A 20,843-nucleotide genomic window follows, 5' to 3' on the forward strand; every position below is an offset into this window, starting at 1 on the left:
TTTTGTTGGCCTTCCTCTGGTAGTTGTAGCTGCTGTCACCATAGACTTAAACAGGGCGTGACCGGACACAAATATGGCGGCGATAGAATACAGTGACGTCACATGAAACCCATGGATACCCTGATTCAATCAGGCCTATATGATATAAATTTTATATATAAAATATAAAAATAGATTTTAAAAATACAGAACAAAATTATTTTAAAAAGTAAAGATTCTGAAAGCATTGTAGGAGATCCCATAATAGCCTATTTAGTATAGATTTACAGTAGTGACAATAAATGATATTTTATTATGATATGATTAAAATATTTTAAAATATGATTGTTTCATTTTAAATATGGGTATTATCACTAAGATGGATACCCAATTTGATATGGTAGGGTAGACCAGGTACAGTTGGTTATACACTCTTAGAAGAAAAGGTTCTATATAGAACCAAAAAAGGTTCTATCAGGCGCTACGTATATGGAACCCCTAAAAGGTTCTATATAGAACCCTTTTTAAGGGTTCAATCAAAAGAACCCTTTAGGGTTCTTTATTGCCAGAAAAAAAGGTTCTATATAGAACCTTTTAGGGGTTCATTTTATTGATTTAGTTTTTAATTTATTTTAATAACATTTTATGAATTAACCTGCTTTATATAGTTACTTTATCACTAGAAAAACTTAAATACCCATAGGCATAACACATCAACATAATATGTAATCATTTAAGACATTTTTATTAGCATTTACAATGACACAAGTAACATAAAACACACTGCAATTCATAGAGCAATAGTTAGAAGAGTTAACATAAATAAATGTTTCTTAAAAATGAACTAAAAGACTAGCTAGTAGAATTGTTTTTAAATTCATAAGCGTTAAATGATAATTTAACATTCAGATAAGCATTTAAACAATAAAAACAAATGACCCATAGTAAATTCAGTACTGAGAAGGGCTAAAAAGTGCTGAATGAAAGAAACTGGCTTTTGGATGCTCCATATAGACCTTTTTCACAAAAACCGGAAATACGTCATGGACGTGTAAACGTTTTTCCGCTTTGCGCTTACTCGCCAAAATGTATACCGGCAGAGTGTTTTCTCTTAGCCTTTTAAATCTGCCAAAAGTCACCTTTGCAGATGTGGTAAAAATAGTGGATGCAAATTCCTCCACCAAGACCACAAAACTAGACAAAGGCTACAAATTCTTTCATGAAGAATTTATCCACGATTACCAAGGTAAATAAAGCCAATCGCTATAATGCTAGCTAGCGTTAGCGTTTAGCAAACTACCGCAAATACCATGTTATGCTGGACATTAGTGTTCTTCATTATGTCTGAAAATGAATTGTATCACAGCGACATACATTTGTAGTTTGCATTTTTCTATAATGATAATGCTATAATATAGTATAGCTGTTTGTTTCACAATTAGATACATACAGTAAACGGTGCAATGTGTAGCATATTTTTTTACTGGCAGCACAAGTTAAGGCAGCATAAGTGAAGTTTTGTAAAACAGACTATTTTGTTTTCCTTTTGGCATTCATAGTATCAAATGTACTCGAGGAACAGGTTGTAGTGAGAGGTAGATGCTTCAGGTCAATGAGGAAGAACGAGGAGCCTCACAAACTGGAGGTTTGATAGTAAACAGAATGCCAGTTGGCAGAAGTTCTGAAGTTGCTGCTTTGGCCTGGTGTTTAATATTCTTCTTGCTGCGGTTGCAGCCCTTTCATTTTTTTCAGTAAGTTCAGAGTAAGCGATCATGTCAACAGATGTAATGATATAATATAGCTGCAAGCAGCAATTCGGGGCCAAGCCCCAGAAGGGGCAGTAGCGCAATACGGAGCAGGTAGAGCAAAAACAGCAGAATTTGAATGTTCATGCAGAACAGCTGGTTCAGAAGGACAGGTGGAAATGAAATGAAAATCAATAGAAGTTCAGATGAGAATGAACACGGAATGAACTAAAAACACTTGTATCTCATTGAAGAGGAATAAAGATTAGTACAATGCTTATTTGGATAAAAAAGGTATCAAAATGACTCATTAGACACAATTGTATAAAGGCACCCCTCACGGGACTCGAACCAACAACCTCCGGGTCCAAAGTCCATTTCTCATCTCATTGCACCACTGTGCAGGTGAATGTTGGTCCAACTGCCGAAGTTCATTAGTTCATGTGAAAATGAACTCAAAATGAAGAATTTTCATAAAATTGCACTGAATGTTATATTTAATAACTTTACTTTAGATCATTCTGCAGCTCATCATGCTGTAGCGCAATACGGAGCAGGAAGAGGAAAAACAGCAGAAAATGAACAAACATGAAACAGCTGGTTCAGAATTATGGGCGAGAATGATCTCAGAATGTACAGAAGCTTAGATGAAAATGAACACAGCATGAAACAAAAAACATTTATTTCTAATCCAAGAGGCAATAAAGGAATCAAAACACACTATTTCATAAAACCGCTCTACACGGGATTCGAACCCACTATCTTTGGGTAGAGGCTCTTCAGGTACCTGGCTTTACACATTGAGCTACTTCATGACACATGTTCAACCTGCTGTGGAAGAGAACTTTTAGTGTAAGAAAGAATTTACAAAAAAAAGCATTACTTAGCATGCTAACCATATTAGCATGCTAAGCTAACTTAATGCTAATGAAGCTCATGGTTAACTTGATAGCTGAAGAGCCACATTAAAAAGAATGACAACTGGTTAGCATGCTAAGCAATTAGGATGCTAAGCTATCTAGCATAAGACAACAAACACAATCAAGGTCACATTCAGAGACGAATATCTCGGGAACAGTAGCGAATATCAAAAATCCGTTCAGTCATTTCTATGCGGCTCGGTCCAAGGATCATCTGAGCTGATTTTGGACAAAATTGGACAAAATTTGTGGGAGGAATAGCGAGAAAACTGTTTTTCATTTATTTCAATATGGCGGACAGGTACATTTAAGGAAAATGACAAATGACACATCGTTGGAATTGGCATTAGCCAGGGAATAAAATGACTTAAAGCATACACATTTTGGAAAATGTTTTCAAAAGTTATAAGCATTTTTGCAAAAAACATTATATCTGTGGAACAGTAGGTGGCGCTGTGTTCAAACTTCTCAGGTACCTTCAGGACATACTAAAGGTCATACATACCAATTTTTGTGAAGATATGTCAAATAGTTTAAAAGATATTGCAATTTATGACAAAATTCAAAATGGCGGACACATGGTTCATCCGATGTTGACGAATTCGATATCCTCGGATTCGGCATGGCACAGGGAATCCATAGACACCAAGATCTTGATTTTCTAATAAAGTGTTCAAAAGTTATTGGCCAAAATAGCCATTTTTCAGATCTCATGACCTGTAGGTGGCGCTGTTCCCAAATTTGGCATGGAACCTCAGATCATGGTCTTGATCAAGTGTACCAATTTTTGTTTTGATTGCTCAAAGTTTGGCCGAGATACAGCCTCTATAGCAATTTTGGGTCAACCTCGTTAACTTCGTGACATCATAACTTTTGAACAAAGATGAATAAAAAAAATCTGTTCAGTCATTTCTGTGCGGCTCAGACCAAAGATCACCTGATCAAAGTTTGGACAAAATTGGACAAATTTTGAAGGAGGAGTAGCGAAAAAACGGAATACTGTACTTTTCAAAATGGCCACTACTGTACTGGGTGGAGACTTAATGTAAGATATTGAATGTGATCAGTATGAAGAGAGGAATCAGTTGTATTGACATTCATTTTTCTGGAACAAAGGGTTCAAAAGTTATAACCTTTACAAAAGTGAATATTTGAACTGGTGGTGGCGCTATAGACTTAGTCCTAGATACTCCAAAGTTGGTCAAATTACTTTTAATTACTATCACTACAAGCATGCCAAATTTGATAATTTTCCTTCTTATGGTTCATTGATTACCATACAGGGGGAAGAAGAATAACTACGAATTTGGACATAAAGGAATTGCATGTGATAGCTTCAGATTAGACCAGTTTTAGGCAGAATGCCTAGAACAGACACAAGTTCTGCATCTTTTCCTGCCACAGTACCTCATGCGGTCTGGGCATGTGTCACACTGAGTTTCGAACCCACGATGCAGAGCATTCGGGATCCGTGGCGTAACACATTGAGCTAATCAGCCATGCAAGCTCATCAGTATGCTAAGCAGAGGTTTCAGTGTGAGAAAGAGTTCACAAAAAAAAAAGCTTCATAGCATGTTAACCATATTAGTATGCAAAGTTATTTAATGCCAACTAAGTTTTGGTTAACCTGTTGACTGAAGACCACATTAGAAAGAATAGCAATAGTTTAGCATGCTAAGCAATTACTGTGCTAAGCTAACTAGTATAAGACAACAAACACAAGCAAGGTCACATTCAGAGATGAATATCTTGGGAATGGTAGCGAATATCAAAAATCCGTTCAGTCATTTCTGTGCGGCTCGGTCCAAAGATCATCTGAGCTGATTTTGGACAAAATTGACCAAAATTTGTAGGAGGAGTAGCGAAAAAACTGTTTTTGATTTAATTCAATATGGCAGACAGGTACATTTAAGGAAAATGACAAATGACACATTGTCGGAATCGGCATAAGCCAGGGAATAAAATGACATAAAGCAGACAAATTTTGGATAATGTTTTCAAAAGTTATAAGCAATTTTGCAAAAAACATTATATCTGTGGAACACTAGGTGGCGCTGTGCTGAAACTTCTCATGTACCTTCAGGACACTCTGATGGTCATATGTACCAAATTTTGTGATGATATGTCAAATTGTTTAAAAGTTATTGCAATTTATGACAAAATTCAAAATGGCGGACATGCTTTTCATCCGATGTTGACGAATTCAATATCCCCGGATTCGGCATGGCCCAAGGAATCCATAGACACCAAGATCTTGATTTTCTAATAAAGTGTTCAAAAGTAATTGGCCAAAATAGCCATTTTTCATATCTCATGACCTGTAGGTGGCGCTGTTCCCAAATTCGGCATGGAACCTTAGATCATGGTCTTGATCAAGGGTACCAATTTTTGTTTCGATTGCTCAAAGTTTGGCCGAGATACAGCCTCTATAGCAATTTTGGGTCAACCTCGTTAACTTCGTGACATCATAACTTTTGAACAAAGATGAATAAAAAAAATCTGTTCAGTCATTTCTGTGCGGCTCAGACCAAAGATCACCTGATCAAAGTTTGGACAAAATTGGACAAATTTTGAAGGAGGAGTAGCGAAAAAACGGAATACTGTACTTTTCAAAATGGCCACTACTGTACTGGGTGGAGACTTAATGTAAGATATTGAATGTGATCAGTATGAAGAGAGGAATCAGTTGTATTGACATTCATTTTTCTGGAACAAAGGGTTCAAAAGTTATAACCTTTACAAAAGTGAATATTTGAACTGGTGGTGGCGCTATAGACTTAGTCCTAGATACTCCAAAGTTGGTCAAATTACTTTTAATTACTATCACTACAAGCATGCCAAATTTGATAATTTTCCTTCTTATGGTTCATTGATTACCATACAGGGGGAAGAAGAATAACTACGAATTTGGACATAAAGGAATTGCATGTGATAGCTTCAGATTAGACCAGTTTTAGGCAGAATGCCTAGAACAGACACAAGTTCTGCATCTTTTCCTGCCACAGTACCTCATGCGGTCTGGGCATGTGTCACACTGAGTTTCGAACCCACGATGCAGAGCATTCGGGATCCGTGGCGTAACACATTGAGCTAATCAGCCATGCAAGTTCATCAGTATGCTAAGCAGAGGTTTCAGTGTGAGAAAGAGTTCACAAAAAAAAAAGCTTCATAGCATGTTAACCATATTAGTATGCAAAGTTATTTAATGCCAACTAAGTTTTGGTTAACCTGTTGACTGAAGACCACATTAGAAAGAATAGCAATAGTTTAGCATGCTAAGCAATTACTGTGCTAAGCTAACTAGCATAAGACAACAAACACAAGCAAGGTCACATTCAGAGATGAATATCTTGGGAATGGTAGCGAATATCAAAAATCCGCTTCAGTCATTTCTGTGCGGCTCGGTCCAAAGATCATCTGAGCTGATTTTGGACAAAATTGACCAAAATTTGTAGGAGGAGTAGCGAAAAAACTGTTTTTGATTTAATTCAATATGGCAGACAGGTACATTTAAGGAAAATGACAAATGACACATTGTCGGAATCGGCATAAGCCAGGGAATAAAATGACATAAAGCATACAAATTTTGGATAAGTGTTTTCAAAAGTTATAAGCAATTTTGCAAAAAACATTATATCTGTGGAACACTAGGTGGCGCTGTGCTGAAACTTCTCATGGTACCTTCAGGACACTCTGAAAGGTCATATGTACCAAATTTTGTGATGATATGTCAAATTGTTTAAAAGTTATTGCAATTTATGACAAAATTCAAAATGGCGGACATGCTTTTCATCCGATGTTGACAAATTCAATATCCCCGGATTCGGCATGGCCCAAGGAATCCATAGACACCAAGATCTTGATTTTCTAATAAAGTGTTCAAAAGTTAATTGGCCAAAATAGCCATTTTTCATATCTCATGACCTGTAGGTGGCGCTGTTCCCAAATTCGGCATGGAACCTCAGATCATGGTCTTGATCAAGGGTACCAATTTTTGTTTCGATTGCTCAAAGTTTGGCCGAGATACAGCCTCTATAGCAATTTCGGGTCAACCTCGTTAACTTCGTGACATCATAACTTTTGAACAAAGATGAATAAAAAAAATCTGTTCAGTCATTTCTGTGCGGCTCAGACCAAAGATCACCTGATCAAAGTCTGGACAAAATTGGACAAATTTTGAAGGAGGAGAAGCGAAAAAAACAAATACTGTACTTTTCAAAATGGCCGCTACTGTAATGGGTGGAGACTTAATGTAAGAAGTTGAATAGCATCAGCATGAAGAGACGAATCAGATGAACTAAATTTAATTTTTCTATGACAAAGAGTTCAAATGTTAAAACCGTTAGAATGTTGAAATTTTGAACTGGTGGTGGCGCTATAGAGTTGGTTCTAGAGACTCCAAATTTGGTCCAATCACTATTCATGAGCATCTCTACAACTGTGCCAAATTTCATCATTTTCTCATGTTCCGTTGATAGGGCTGCCATAGACTCCCATTCGGGAGGAAGAATAATAATAATAAAAGGGAAAACGTACAATTACAATAGGGGCTACAGCCCCTTCGGGGCTTGGCCCCTAATAAAAGGGAAAACGTACAATTACAATAGGGGCTACAGCCCCTTCGGGGCTTGGCCCCTAATAATAAAGATCAATACAATGGTGACCAAGATAAAGGAATCATTTCATAAAACTGCTCCACCATGGATACAAACCCACAACCTTTCAATAAGGCACTCATCAGGCATCTGGCTTTACAAGTTGAGCTACTAGAGCACACACATTCAATATGCTGAACTTTTAGTGTGAGAAAGAAAATACAAAAAAGTATTACTTGGCATGATAACCAGATTAACATGCTAAGCTAACTTCAAGCTAATGAAGCTTATGGTTAACATGATAGCTGAAGAGCCATATTACAAAGAATGACAGCTGGTTAGCATGCTAAGCTATTTAACATAAGACAACAAACTCAAGCAAGGACACATTCAGAGACAAATATCCTGGGAACAGTAGCAAATATCAAAAATTAAATTACCATCATTATAAGTGTACCAAATTTGATAATTTTCCTACTTATGGTACATTGACTACCATTTGGGGGGAAGAAGAATAACTATGAATTTGGACATAAATAAATTGCATGTGATAGCTTCAGATTAGACCAGTTTTAGGCACAATGCCTAAAACGGACACAGAGCATTCAGGATCCATGGTGTAACACTAATCAGCCATGCATGTTCATCAGTCTTCTAAGCAGAGGTTTCAGTGTGAGAAAGAGTTCACAGAAAAACAATTAACCTGATGACTGAAGACCACATTAGAAAGTATAGCAATAGTTTAGCATGCTGAGCAATTACTGTGCTAAGCTAACTACCATAAGACATCAAACACAAGCAAGATCCCATTCAGAGATGAATATCTTGGGAACGGTAGCGAATATTAAAAATCTGTTCACTCATTTCTATGTGCTCGGTCAAAAGATCATCTGAGCCGCTTAAATTTGAACCCATGACACAGGATTCAAACCCATGACCGCTGGTCCAGTGTCCATTTCTAATCTCATTGCACCACTGTGCAGGTGAATGTTTACACAACTGCCGAAGTTCAGTAGTTCATGTGAGAATGAACTCAAAATGAAGAATTTTTATAAAACTGCACTGAATGTTATATTTAATAACTTTAGTTTAGATCATTCTGCAGCTCATCATGCTGTAGTGCAATACAGAGCAGGAAGAGGAAAAACAGCAGAAAATGAACAAACATGAAACAGCTGGTTCAGAATTACGGGCAAGAATGAACTCAGAATGTACATAAGCTTAGATGAAAATGAACACAGCATGAAACAAAAAGCATTTATTTCTAATCCAAGAGGCAGTAAAGGAATCAAAACACACTATTTTATAAAACCGCTCCACCTGGGATTCGAACCCACTAACTTCGGATACAGGGCTCTTCAGATAACTGGCTTTACACATTGAGCTACTTGAGGATGCACATTCAACAGACTGTGGAAGAAACCTTTTAGTCTAACAAAGAATTCACAAAAAAAGCATTACTTAGCATGCTAACCATATTAGCATGCTAAGCTAACTTAATGCTAATGAAGCTCATGGTTAACTTGATAACTGAAGAGCCACATTAAAGAGAATGACAACTGGTTAGCATGCTAAGCAATTAGCATGCTAAGCTAACTAGCATAAGACAACAAACACAAGCAAGGTCACATTCAGAGATGAATATCTTGGGAATGGTAGCGAATATCAAAAATCCATTCAGTCATTTCTGTGCGGCTCGGTCCAAAGATCACCTGAGCTGATTTTGGACAAAATTGGACAAAAATTGTAGGAGGAGTAGCGAAAAAACTGTTTTCCATTTATTTCAATATGGCGGACAGGTACATTTAAGGAAAATGACAAATGACACATCGTCGGAATCGGCATAAGCCAGGGAATAAAATGACATAAAGCATACACATTTTGGAAAGTGTTTTCAAAAGTTATAAGTGGTTTTGCAATAATCATTACATCTGTGGAACAGTAGGTGGCGCTGTGTTGAAACTTCTCAGGTACCTTCAGGACCTTCTAAAGGTCATACATACCAATTTGTGTGAAGATATGTCAAATTGTTTAAAAGTTATTGCAATTTATGACAAAATTCAAAATGGCGGACACGTGGTTCATCCGATGTTGACGAATTCGATATCCTCGGATTCGGCATGGCACAGGGAATCCATAGACACCAAGATCTTGATTTTCTAATAAAGTGTTCAAAAGTTATTGGCCAAAATAGCCATTTTTCAGATCTCATGACCTGTAGGTGGCGCTGTTCCCAAATTTGGCATGGAACCTCAGATCATGGTCTTGATCAAGTGTACCAATTTTAGTTTTGATTGCTCAAAGTTTGGCCGAGATACAGCCTCTATAGCAATTTTGGGTCAACCTCGTTAACTTCGTGACATCATAACTTTTGAACAAAGATGAATAAAAAAAATCTGTTCAGTCATTTCTGTGCGGCTCAGACCAAAGATCACCTGATCAAAGTTTGGACAAAATTGGACAAATTTTGAAGGAGGAGTAGCGAAAAAACGGAATACTGTACTTTTCAAAATGGCCACTACTGTACTGGGTGGAGACTTAATGTAAGATATTGAATGTGATCAGTATGAAGAGAGGAATCAGTTGTATTGACATTCATTTTTCTGGAACAAAGGGTTCAAAAGTTATAACCTTTACAAAAGTGAATATTTGAACTGGTGGTGGCGCTATAGACTTAGTCCTAGATACTCCAAAGTTGGTCAAATTACTTTTAATTACTATCACTACAAGCATGCCAAATTTGATAATTTTCCTTCTTATGGTTCATTGATTACCATACAGGGGGAAGAAGAATAACTACGAATTTGGACATAAAGGAATTGCATGTGATAGCTTCAGATTAGACCAGTTTTAGGCAGAATGCCTAGAACAGACACAAGTTCTGCATCTTTTCCTGCCACAGTACCTCATGCGGTCTGGGCATGTGTCACACTGAGTTTCGAACCCACGATGCAGAGCATTCGGGATCCGTGGCGTAACACATTGAGCTAATCAGCCATGCAAGTTCATCAGTATGCTAAGCAGAGGTTTCAGTGTGAGAAAGAGTTCACAAAAAAAAAAGCTTCATAGCATGTTAACCATATTAGTATGCAAAGTTATTTAATGCCAACTAAGTTTTGGTTAACCTGTTGACTGAAGACCACATTAGAAAGAATAGCAATAGTTTAGCATGCTAAGCAATTACTGTGCTAAGCTAACTAGTATAAGACAACAAACACAAGCAAGGTCACATTCAGAGATGAATATCTTGGGAATGGTAGCGAATATCAAAAATCCGCTTCAGTCATTTCTGTGCGGCTCGGTCCAAAGATCATCTGAGCTGATTTTGGACAAAATTGACCAAAATTTGTAGGAGGAGTAGCGAAAAAACTGTTTTTGATTTAATTCAATATGGCAGACAGGTACATTTAAGGAAAATGACAAATGACACATTGTCGGAATCGGCATAAGCCAGGGAATAAAATGACATAAAGCAGACAAATTTTGGATAATGTTTTCAAAAGTTATAAGCAATTTTGCAAAAAACATTATATCTGTGGAACACTAGGTGGCGCTGTGCTGAAACTTCTCATGTACCTTCAGGACACTCTGATGGTCATATGTACCAAATTTTGTGATGATATGTCAAATTGTTTAAAAGTTATTGCAATTTATGACAAAATTCAAAATGGCGGACATGCTTTTCATCCGATGTTGACAAATTCAATATCCCCGGATTCGGCATGGCCCAAGGAATCCATAGACACCAAGATCTTGATTTTCTAATAAAGTGTTCAAAAGTAATTGGCCAAAATAGCCATTTTTCATATCTCATGACCTGTAGGTGGCGCTGTTCCCAAATTCGGCATGGAACCTTAGATCATGGTCTTGATCAAGGGTACCAATTTTTGTTTCGATTGCTCAAAGTTTGGCCGAGATACAGCCTCTATAGCAATTTCGGGTCAACCTCGTTAACTTCGTGACATCATAACTTTTGAACAAAGATGAATAAAAAAAATCTGTTCAGTCATTTCTGTGCGGCTCAGACCAAAGATCACCTGATCAAAGTCTGGACAAAATTGGACAAATTTTGAAGGAGGAGAAGCGAAAAAAACAAATACTGTACTTTTCAAAATGGCCGCTACTGTAATGGGTGGAGACTTAATGTAAGAAGTTGAATAGCATCAGCATGAAGAGACGAATCAGATGAACTAAATTTAATTTTTCTATGACAAAGAGTTCAAATGTTAAAACCGTTAGAATGTTGAAATTTTGAACTGGTGGTGGCGCTATAGAGTTGGTTCTAGAGACTCCAAATTTGGTCCAATCACTATTCATGAGCATCTCTACAACTGTGCCAAATTTCATCATTTTCTCATGTTCCGTTGATAGGGCTGCCATAGACTCCCATTCGGGAGGAAGAATAATAATAATAAAAGGGAAAACGTACAATTACAATAGGGGCTACAGCCCCTTCGGGGCTTGGCCCCTAATAAAAGGGAAAACGTACAATTACAATAGGGGCTACAGCCCCTTCGGGGCTTGGCCCCTAATAATAAAGATCAATACAATGGTGACCAAGATAAAGGAATCATTTCATAAAACTGCTCCACCATGGATACAAACCCACAACCTTTCAATAAGGCACTCATCAGGCATCTGGCTTTACAAGTTGAGCTACTAGAGCACACACATTCAATATGCTGAACTTTTAGTGTGAGAAAGAAAATACAAAAAAGTATTACTTGGCATGATAACCAGATTAACATGCTAAGCTAACTTCAAGCTAATGAAGCTTATGGTTAACATGATAGCTGAAGAGCCATATTACAAAGAATGACAGCTGGTTAGCATGCTAAGCTATTTAACATAAGACAACAAACTCAAGCAAGGACACATTCAGAGACAAATATCCTGGGAACAGTAGCAAATATCAAAAATTAAATTACCATCATTATAAGTGTACCAAATTTGATAATTTTCCTACTTATGGTACATTGACTACCATTTGGGGGGAAGAAGAATAACTATGAATTTGGACATAAATAAATTGCATGTGATAGCTTCAGATTAGACCAGTTTTAGGCACAATGCCTAAAACGGACACAGAGCATTCAGGATCCATGGTGTAACACTAATCAGCCATGCATGTTCATCAGTCTTCTAAGCAGAGGTTTCAGTGTGAGAAAGAGTTCACAGAAAAACAATTAACCTGATGACTGAAGACCACATTAGAAAGTATAGCAATAGTTTAGCATGCTGAGCAATTACTGTACTAAGCTAACTACCATAAGACATCAAACACAAGCAAGATCCCATTCAGAGATGAATATCTTGGGAACGGTAGCGAATATTAAAAATCTGTTCACTCATTTCTATGTGCTCGGTCAAAAGATCATCTGAGCCGCTTAAATTTGAACCCATGACACAGGATTCAAACCCATGACCGCTGGTCCAGTGTCCATTTCTAATCTCATTGCACCACTGTGCAGGTGAATGTTTACACAACTGCCGAAGTTCAGTAGTTCATGTGAGAATGAACTCAAAATGAAGAATTTTTATAAAACTGCACTGAATGTTATATTTAATAACTTTAGTTTAGATCATTCTGCAGCTCATCATGCTGTAGTGCAATACAGAGCAGGAAGAGGAAAAACAGCAGAAAATGAACAAACATGAAACAGCTGGTTCAGAATTACGGGCAAGAATGAACTCAGAATGTACATAAGCTTAGATGAAAATGAACACAGCATGAAACAAAAAGCATTTATTTCTAATCCAAGAGGCAGTAAAGGAATCAAAACACACTATTTTATAAAACCGCTCCACCTGGGATTCGAACCCACTAACTTCGGATACAGGGCTCTTCAGATAACTGGCTTTACACATTGAGCTACTTGAGGATGCACATTCAACAGACTGTGGAAGAAACCTTTTAGTCTAACAAAGAATTCACAAAAAAAGCATTACTTAGCATGCTAACCATATTAGCATGCTAAGCTAACTTAATGCTAATGAAGCTCATGGTTAACTTGATAACTGAAGAGCCACATTAAAGAGAATGACAACTGGTTAGCATGCTAAGCAATTAGCATGCTAAGCTAACTAGCATAAGACAACAAACACAAGCAAGGTCACATTCAGAGATGAATATCTTGGGAATGGTAGCGAATATCAAAAATCCATTCAGTCATTTCTGTGCGGCTCGGTCCAAAGATCACCTGAGTTGATTTTGGACAAAATTGGACAAAAATTGTAGGAGGAGTAGCGAAAAAACTGTTTTCCATTTATTTCAATATGGCGGACAGGTACATTTAAGGAAAATGACAAATGACACATCGTCGGAATCGGCATAAGCCAGGGAATAAAATGACATAAAGCATACACATTTTGGAAAGTGTTTTCAAAAGTTATAAGTGGTTTTGCAATAATCATTACATCTGTGGAACAGTAGGTGGCGCTGTGTTGAAACTTCTCAGGTACCTTCAGGACCTTCTAAAGGTCATACATACCAATTTGTGTGAAGATATGTCAAATTGTTTAAAAGTTATTGCAATTTATGACAAAATTCAAAATGGCGGACACGTGGTTCATCCGATGTTGACGAATTCGATATCCTCGGATTCGGCATGGCACAGGGAATCCATAGACACCAAGATCTTGATTTTCTAATAAAGTGTTCAAAAGTTATTGGCCAAAATAGCCATTTTTCAGATCTCATGACCTGTAGGTGGCGCTGTTCCCAAATTTGGCATAGAACCTCAGATCATGGTCTTGATCAAGTGTACCAATTTTAGTTTTGATTGCTCAAAGTTTGGCCGAGATACAGCCTCTATAGCAATTTTGGGTCAACCTCGTTAACTTCGTGACATCATAACTTTTGAACAAAGATGAATAAAAAAATCTGTTCAGTCATTTCTGTGCGGCTCAGACCAAAGATCACCTGATCAAAGTTTGGACAAAATTGGACAAATTTTGAAGGAGGAGTAGCGAAAAAACGGAATACTGTACTTTTCAAAATGGCCACTACTGTACTGGGTGGAGACTTAATGTAAGATATTGAATGTGATCAGTATGAAGAGAGGAATCAGTTGTATTGACATTCATTTTTCTGGAACAAAGGGTTCAAAAGTTATAACCTTTACAAAAGTGAATATTTGAACTGGTGGTGGCGCTATAGACTTAGTCCTAGATACTCCAAAGTTGGTCAAATTACTTTTAATTTCTATCACTACAAGCATGCCAAATTTGATAATTTTCCTTCTTATGGTTCATTGATTACCATACAGGGGGAAGAAGAATAACTACGAATTTGGACATAAAGGAATTGCATGTGATAGCTTCAGATTAGACCAGTTTTAGGCAGAATGCCTAGAACAGACACAAGTTCTGCATCTTTTCCTGCCACAGTACCTCATGCGGTCTGGGCATGTGTCACACTGAGTTTCGAACCCACGATGCAGAGCATTCGGGATCCGTGGCGTAACACATTGAGCTAATCAGCCATGCAAGTTCATCAGTATGCTAAGCAGAGGTTTCAGTGTGAGAAAGAGTTCACAAAAAAAAAAGCTTCATAGCATGTTAACCATATTAGTATGCAAAGTTATTTAATGCCAACTAAGTTTTGGTTAACCTGTTGACTGAAGACCACATTAGAAAGAATAGCAATAGTTTAGCATGCTAAGCAATTACTGTGCTAAGCTAACTAGTATAAGACAACAAACACAAGCAAGGTCACATTCAGAGATGAATATCTTGGGAATGGTAGCGAATATCAAAAATCCGCTCAGTCATTTCTGTGCGGCTCGGTCCAAAGATCATCTGAGCTGATTTTGGACAAAATTGACCAAAATTTGTAGGAGGAGTAGCGAAAAAACTGTTTTTGATTTAATTCAATATGGCAGACAGGTACATTTAAGGAAAATGACAAATGACACATTGTCGGAATCGGCATAAGCCAGGGAATAAAATGACATAAAGCAGACAAATTTTGGATAATGTTTTCAAAAGTTATAAGCAATTTTGCAAAAAACATTATATCTGTGGAACACTAGGTGGCGCTGTGCTGAAACTTCTCATGTACCTTCAGGACACTCTGATGGTCATATGTACCAAATTTTGTGATGATATGTCAAATTGTTTAAAAGTTATTGCAATTTATGACAAAATTCAAAATGGCGGACATGCTTTTCATCCGATGTTGACAAATTCAATATCCCCGGATTCGGCATGGCCCAAGGAATCCATAGACACCAAGATCTTGATTTTCTAATAAAGTGTTCAAAAGTAATTGGCCAAAATAGCCATTTTTCATATCTCATGACCTGTAGGTGGCGCTGTTCCCAAATTCGGCATGGAACCTTAGATCATGGTCTTGATCAAGGGTACCAATTTTTGTTTCGATTGCTCAAAGTTTGGCCGAGATACAGCCTCTATAGCAATTTCGGGTCAACCTCGTTAACTTCGTGACATCATAACTTTTGAACAAAGATGAATAAAAAAAATCTGTTCAGTCATTTCTGTGCGGCTCAGACCAAAGATCACCTGATCAAAGTCTGGACAAAATTGGACAAATTTTGAAGGAGGAGAAGCGAAAAAAACAAATACTGTACTTTTCAAAATGGCCGCTACTGTAATGGGTGGAGACTTAATGTAAGAAGTTGAATAGCATCAGCATGAAGAGACGAATCAGATGAACTAAATTTAATTTTTCTATGACAAAGAGTTCAAATGTTAAAACCGTTAGAATGTTGAAATTTTGAACTGGTGGTGGCGCTATAGAGTTGGTTCTAGAGACTCCAAATTTGGTCCAATCACTATTCATGAGCATCTCTACAACTGTGCCAAATTTCATCATTTTCTCATGTTCCGTTGATAGGGCTGCCATAGACTCCCATTCGGGAGGAAGAATAATAATAATAAAAGGGAAAACGTACAATTACAATAGGGGCTACAGCCCCTTCGGGGCTTGGCCCCTAAATATAAGTATTGTAATCTAACACATTTGTTATTTCTTACGATTGTGTAGATCTCACTCGGAACAGAAAGGGCAAACTTAACGGCCTTTAGATGTAGTTGTGTGGCTGGAAAAGGGTTTTGCAACCATGTAGTTGCACTCTTGTACCAGACTGCACATTTTTCACAGCTCTGCCTGCCTGTTGTTCCACCTCCTCTGGCCTGCACTAGTGAGTTACAGAGATGGCACCGACCAAGAACACAGGTGGGTTTGTGATAAAATTAATCTACCTTGTTTCTTTTTCTATTTGTGTATCAGCATGACCATTGAACATTTGGTTACTTGCAATAATTTTTTCTAATAATTGTGTCTGTTGTTATAGCCTAACTTAACTGTTTGTTTACCTTTTAAGGGGATCCATCCTGAAGCTGCCAGTGAGCTTGTTGTGCGAAAGCCAAAAACAGTGGGCAAGAGTGGTCTGAGGTCTACACTGTACAGAGCATATTCAGGTGCCAATTCTCCCTGTATGGTTTTTATGGTTAGTAGTATTCATTTTTTGTTTGACCAATAATTGATTGTTATTATTTATCTATTTCTAAAGGACCACTTCCAGATCCTGACATTATGGCATCAGGAGCCAAACTCCGCCAGCTGCACCCCCAGTGTCTCATGGCTCTTGTTTTAGATGACTCAGAGGAGCTGGAGCTGACACCATCGAAATTTGGGCCTGTGCCACGTGGATCACCAATGTCCTATCATTGTCCACCTGAAAAAAACACTGGCTTCATATTGCACCACATGGCTCCAGAATTCCCAACTCTTCCTTTGATGCAGCATAGTTTGTCTAGCCTGCAATTTGTGCCAACAATACATCAGCTAATGCATCTCCAATCTTTGCAAGTGTCAGCGGAAATGTCTTCTGAGTGTGAGAAGGGAACAAGAGAGCAGTCCAAATGTCCTGCATGGGCACAGCTTCGACGTTCAAGGCTGACGGCCAGTCGTTTTCGGGGTGCATGTTGCTACAAGAAGGGAAGTGTGGAGCAGGAGTCCGCAGCCAGGGCATTAGCTGCTCAAATGATCAGAGGCTCAGCGAGACAAACAACAGCAATGAAGCGTGGTTTGCTGATGGAGTCTGAGGTGCTGGCATACTATGCTGAACTTATGCGTGTGAATGTGCTGCCTGTAGGATTCATCATTCATCCCAACTCACCACATCTTGGAGCCAGCCCAGACGGGAGGGTGTATGATCCCTCAGAATCACCCCCATTCGGTCTTGTTGAGGTAAAATGCAGCACAAAGAATGATGTGTCTCAGGTTGCTCACCTCAAGATGCAGGATGGTAATGCCACTTTGAGGCATTCTCACACCTATTACTGGCAGGTTCAGGGCCAATTGGCAGTGTCTGGACTGGAATGGTGCGACTTTGTCACTGACACACTGACAACATTAACTGTAGAGAGAGTATGGCGCGATAATCACTTTATTACAGAAATGAAGGAGAAACTAGATTTGTTTTATTACAACAGCTACATGGATGTGTACATTGAATCAAATTAAATAATTTGTATGTTTATGTATTTTTATGTTAACTTTTTAAAAAGGCCATTGTCTGTAGCACTTAGAGGAGATAAGGTATTTAAATCATATGGATTCAGTTACCTTTTTCTAGTGTTTTTTTTTTTTGTATTTGTACCTTTTAAAAACCTGTTCCAGTTGTATTTATTCAACTCAAATTGTAAATAAGTTATGAAAAAATACTTTCAAAAAGCTTCAAAAAAGTAGCTACTCTATGAAATAAAAAGATTCACCGTTTTGATCAAAGTTGTTTTAATTACTGATCAATTTTTACTTTTCAATAACTATTGACAAATTGTAAATATGAAGTACAAAATGCAGGGAACCTATTAACTATTTACATATTTACATAACATTACAACATCATTTGATTAATTTATTCCTCAAGACAAAAAGGTCCCTGATAATTGGACAGGACACAACAGTTGAGCCACATCTGATTCACGCTTCCAATCAGTGTAAGTGGTACAGGGGAGTCCCAGATGTGGAAGGACTTCACTCTGGCTATCGCCCTCTCCACTATAATCCTGAGGCGGGCAATGGCTTGGGTTTGTGCTGTTTCTTCCTTGCTGAATTGTGCTGAATGCTTAAAAGGTGGAATGATCAGCTTTGCTCCAACTTCAGCAAGGAGGTCTTCAATAAGAAAGCCCTTATCTGCCATAACATCGTCCCCTGGCTCCAGTATGGGAAGGATTCCACAAATTTTGGTGATCTCCTTGTCTGAAATGCAGCCAGTGTAAAGAGGTGAGATGAATGTAATCAAACCACAGGGAGCTACTCCGATGAGGCCTTTCAGTGTTGTTCTGTTCTTGTAGTTGGAAAAGGTTTCTGACTGCAAGGTCAAGGATGAGGCGTTCTCCAGAGCAATTTCTGTGCAATCCAGAATGACCCTGACATTAGGACAGTATTTCTGGAATTTCGGTGGCATACTTAATTTGACCTTTTCCCTTTTGATCCAGATTTTGACTGAGGACAACACGATAAAAAGATAATTAGCCCAGGTGATGGTAACCCTGCTGACAGTGGCAATGCTCACATTAAACATGTCAGCAATTAGCTGCTCTTTCATGCCCACAGCAACCCGGAAAGAGTACATCAAAAACTCATCAATTAATGGCATGATGCGAGGTGGGCTGGGTTCAGGACAGGCTTCATCCCCGATCCTCTTTGCCTTGGTCCAGTACACCAGTCGAGAGGCAGATGGTGCGATAGACTCCCAAAAGATTCTAAATAAACCCTCAGATGGAAATTTAGTGTAGAATCTGATTTGGTCATCTGATGCACAATATCTGCTGAAGAGGGTGGGAGATGGCAGGTCTACTCTCTTCAGTCTGGCTTCCAAATCTTCAATGTAACCCAGGGCCTCATCCAGTGCTCCTGTAAAAACAAATCAATTATATTAGTTAATAAAACTATAAATTGGTTAATACTATTAAAAAAATATGCATTTATGATAATATTTTGTATTAATTGAAAAACCTAAATATAGCTTGCTTCACGTTTACACACCTCTATGGTACATAAAGGATACATTAGATTTTGTTTCTCTTTATAATAATAAAGAGTCTCCTTAACTCCCTTTTGAGTGGTGATGTAACAATTAAAATTGTGTTTCTAACACTAAACACTGACACTTTTGTTTCTTACACTGACAGGAATAATACATTTTTAAATGTGTATTATCCCCCAACTAAAATTTTTCTCAGACACCATGAATACCACTAAAGGATGCTGATGTATCACATTTTAAACCACTTAAAACATACTTGCAATGATGTGTACATTTTATATTTATAACACAACTGTAATGTTTAGACGTTATTTAAACCTTACCTGCGGGTGGGTGTGTCACATAATCGTGATCCATTTTAATAGCCTTAGAAGCTGCACTGTTGTCATCCGCCTGGGAGGGGACCAGCTGACGTTTGTTCACCCTTTCAAATACAGACTCCCTTTTGAGTGGTGCTGTAAAATTGTTCCAAGGGAACAGGCTTGGGACAACACCACTTTTAAGGCGACTGATGGTTGTTCCACCGAAGTAATCCTCCTTGGCAAAGTGTCTGCTACAGACGTAAGTGTTGCCTTTCCTCACAGAGAAATTCGGCCCTTCTTCTCTTCTTACAGCATGAATCCACAAATTTCTTGTTGCTTGGTCAGATGGAAATGAGTGAAATGAGAGGTATGGTTGTTTTTGGTTACAACATGAACAACCCGGGACACAACAAAAACTTCTGTTTTTGGACTCTGCCATTTTTGCATTTCCCGCTATCTACTACTACGGTAACAGGAAGTGTCTTTGCACGTTCTCAACTAACTTCCGGTTAAAAATGCGGAAGTGTGAAAAAGGTCTATAGAACAAAAAGTAGACAGCCAACAGGTACTTTTGACATCTTGTATTTTCAATCAGGTTCATGTCCATTTTGATGCAGACTCTCTTTGCGTTCAGGGGGCTTGACATCCTAAGATGGAGATGCAAGTCAGAAAAAACATTTATTAGACTTATGGAGTGTACAGTACAACAGAAAACAGAAAGTAATCTCTCACAATTACATCTTAAAACTTACATGAATCATAGAGGAGTGTGTTATTTTCATCTTATTGAAGTAATGCTGTACTCCAGAGTCCATCCCTGCAGTGAGAGTGCAAACAGAAATATTAATTAATTATTATTAATTATTGCATTACAGTTTTTTACAGACGCTAGGACACATTTCTCAATACTTAGGTCACTTTTGCAAAACTCTTCACACAGTTCTCCTAACCAACTTTCAGCTTGGCAAAGCAGTTCATTTCACATTCAAAATGCACTACAACTACCAAAACACTGTATTCAGGTCTCAAATCAACTTATTCTTTCACAACACTAGCAAATGTTGACAGCCGACAAACACACTTTGTCACCCACAAAACAATGACCTGAAAAACACTAACAACATGTAGCATTATACAATGTTTTCTTGTGTAAAACAAGGACATAACTCTGTTTATAATTCACTGCAATATATGTTACTGGAATGAATCAGACATGATGCAGAATTGACCAATATTTTATGTCGTTTATTTATTTTTAGTAATTCCAAAATACAAGAATTTG

At 37.8% G+C, this 20,843-nt stretch overlaps 2 protein-coding genes across 2 annotated transcripts; one reads left to right on the forward strand and one right to left on the reverse strand.

Moving 5' to 3' along the window:
* The first annotated feature begins 951 nt into the window (after positions 1–951).
* Positions 952–17,740, forward strand: LOC125269644. Its single transcript, XM_048192574.1, has 4 exons — positions 952–1,225; positions 16,247–16,438; positions 16,587–16,683; positions 16,776–17,740. Exons 1-4 carry the CDS (start codon positions 1,199–1,201, stop codon positions 17,729–17,731), a joined length of 1,272 nt encoding a protein of 423 aa, XP_048048531.1. The 5' UTR covers positions 952–1,198; the 3' UTR covers positions 17,732–17,740.
* Positions 17,741–18,125: 385 nt separating this feature from the next.
* Positions 18,126–20,635, reverse strand: LOC125269643. The gene is made up of 2 exons (XM_048192573.1): positions 19,583–20,635; positions 18,126–19,126 (listed from the first exon to the last, which is right to left on the reverse strand). Exons 1-2 carry the CDS (start codon positions 19,998–20,000, stop codon positions 18,126–18,128), a joined length of 1,419 nt encoding a protein of 472 aa, XP_048048530.1. The 5' UTR covers positions 20,001–20,635.
* Between the last annotated feature and the right edge of the window lie 208 nt (positions 20,636–20,843).

This window comes from Megalobrama amblycephala, linkage group LG6 (genome assembly GCF_018812025.1).
Source record: "Megalobrama amblycephala isolate DHTTF-2021 linkage group LG6, ASM1881202v1, whole genome shotgun sequence".
NCBI classification, from domain to species: Eukaryota; Metazoa; Chordata; class Actinopteri; order Cypriniformes; family Xenocyprididae; genus Megalobrama; species Megalobrama amblycephala.

What these genes read in the sequence shown, in the direction of transcription:
- LOC125269644 (XM_048192574.1), top strand. Translation starts at nt 1,199, where the DNA reads ATGAAGAATTTATCCACGATTACCAAG. An exon ending in GGCACCGACCAAGAACACAG is followed by an intron (nt 16,439 to 16,586) that starts GTGGGTTTGTGA and finishes TTACCTTTTAAG; the next exon opens with GGGATCCATCCTGAAGCTGC. An exon ending in ACTGTACAGAGCATATTCAG is followed by an intron (nt 16,684 to 16,775) that starts GTGCCAATTCTC and finishes CTATTTCTAAAG; the next exon opens with GACCACTTCCAGATCCTGAC.
- LOC125269643 (XM_048192573.1), bottom strand. Translation starts at nt 20,000, where the DNA reads ATGGCAGAGTCCAAAAACAGAAGTTTTTGTTGTGTCCCGGGTTGTTCA. An exon ending in TGTGACACACCCACCCGCAG is followed by an intron (nt 19,127 to 19,582) that starts GTAAGGTTTAAA and finishes TTGTTTTTACAG; the next exon opens with GAGCACTGGATGAGGCCCTG.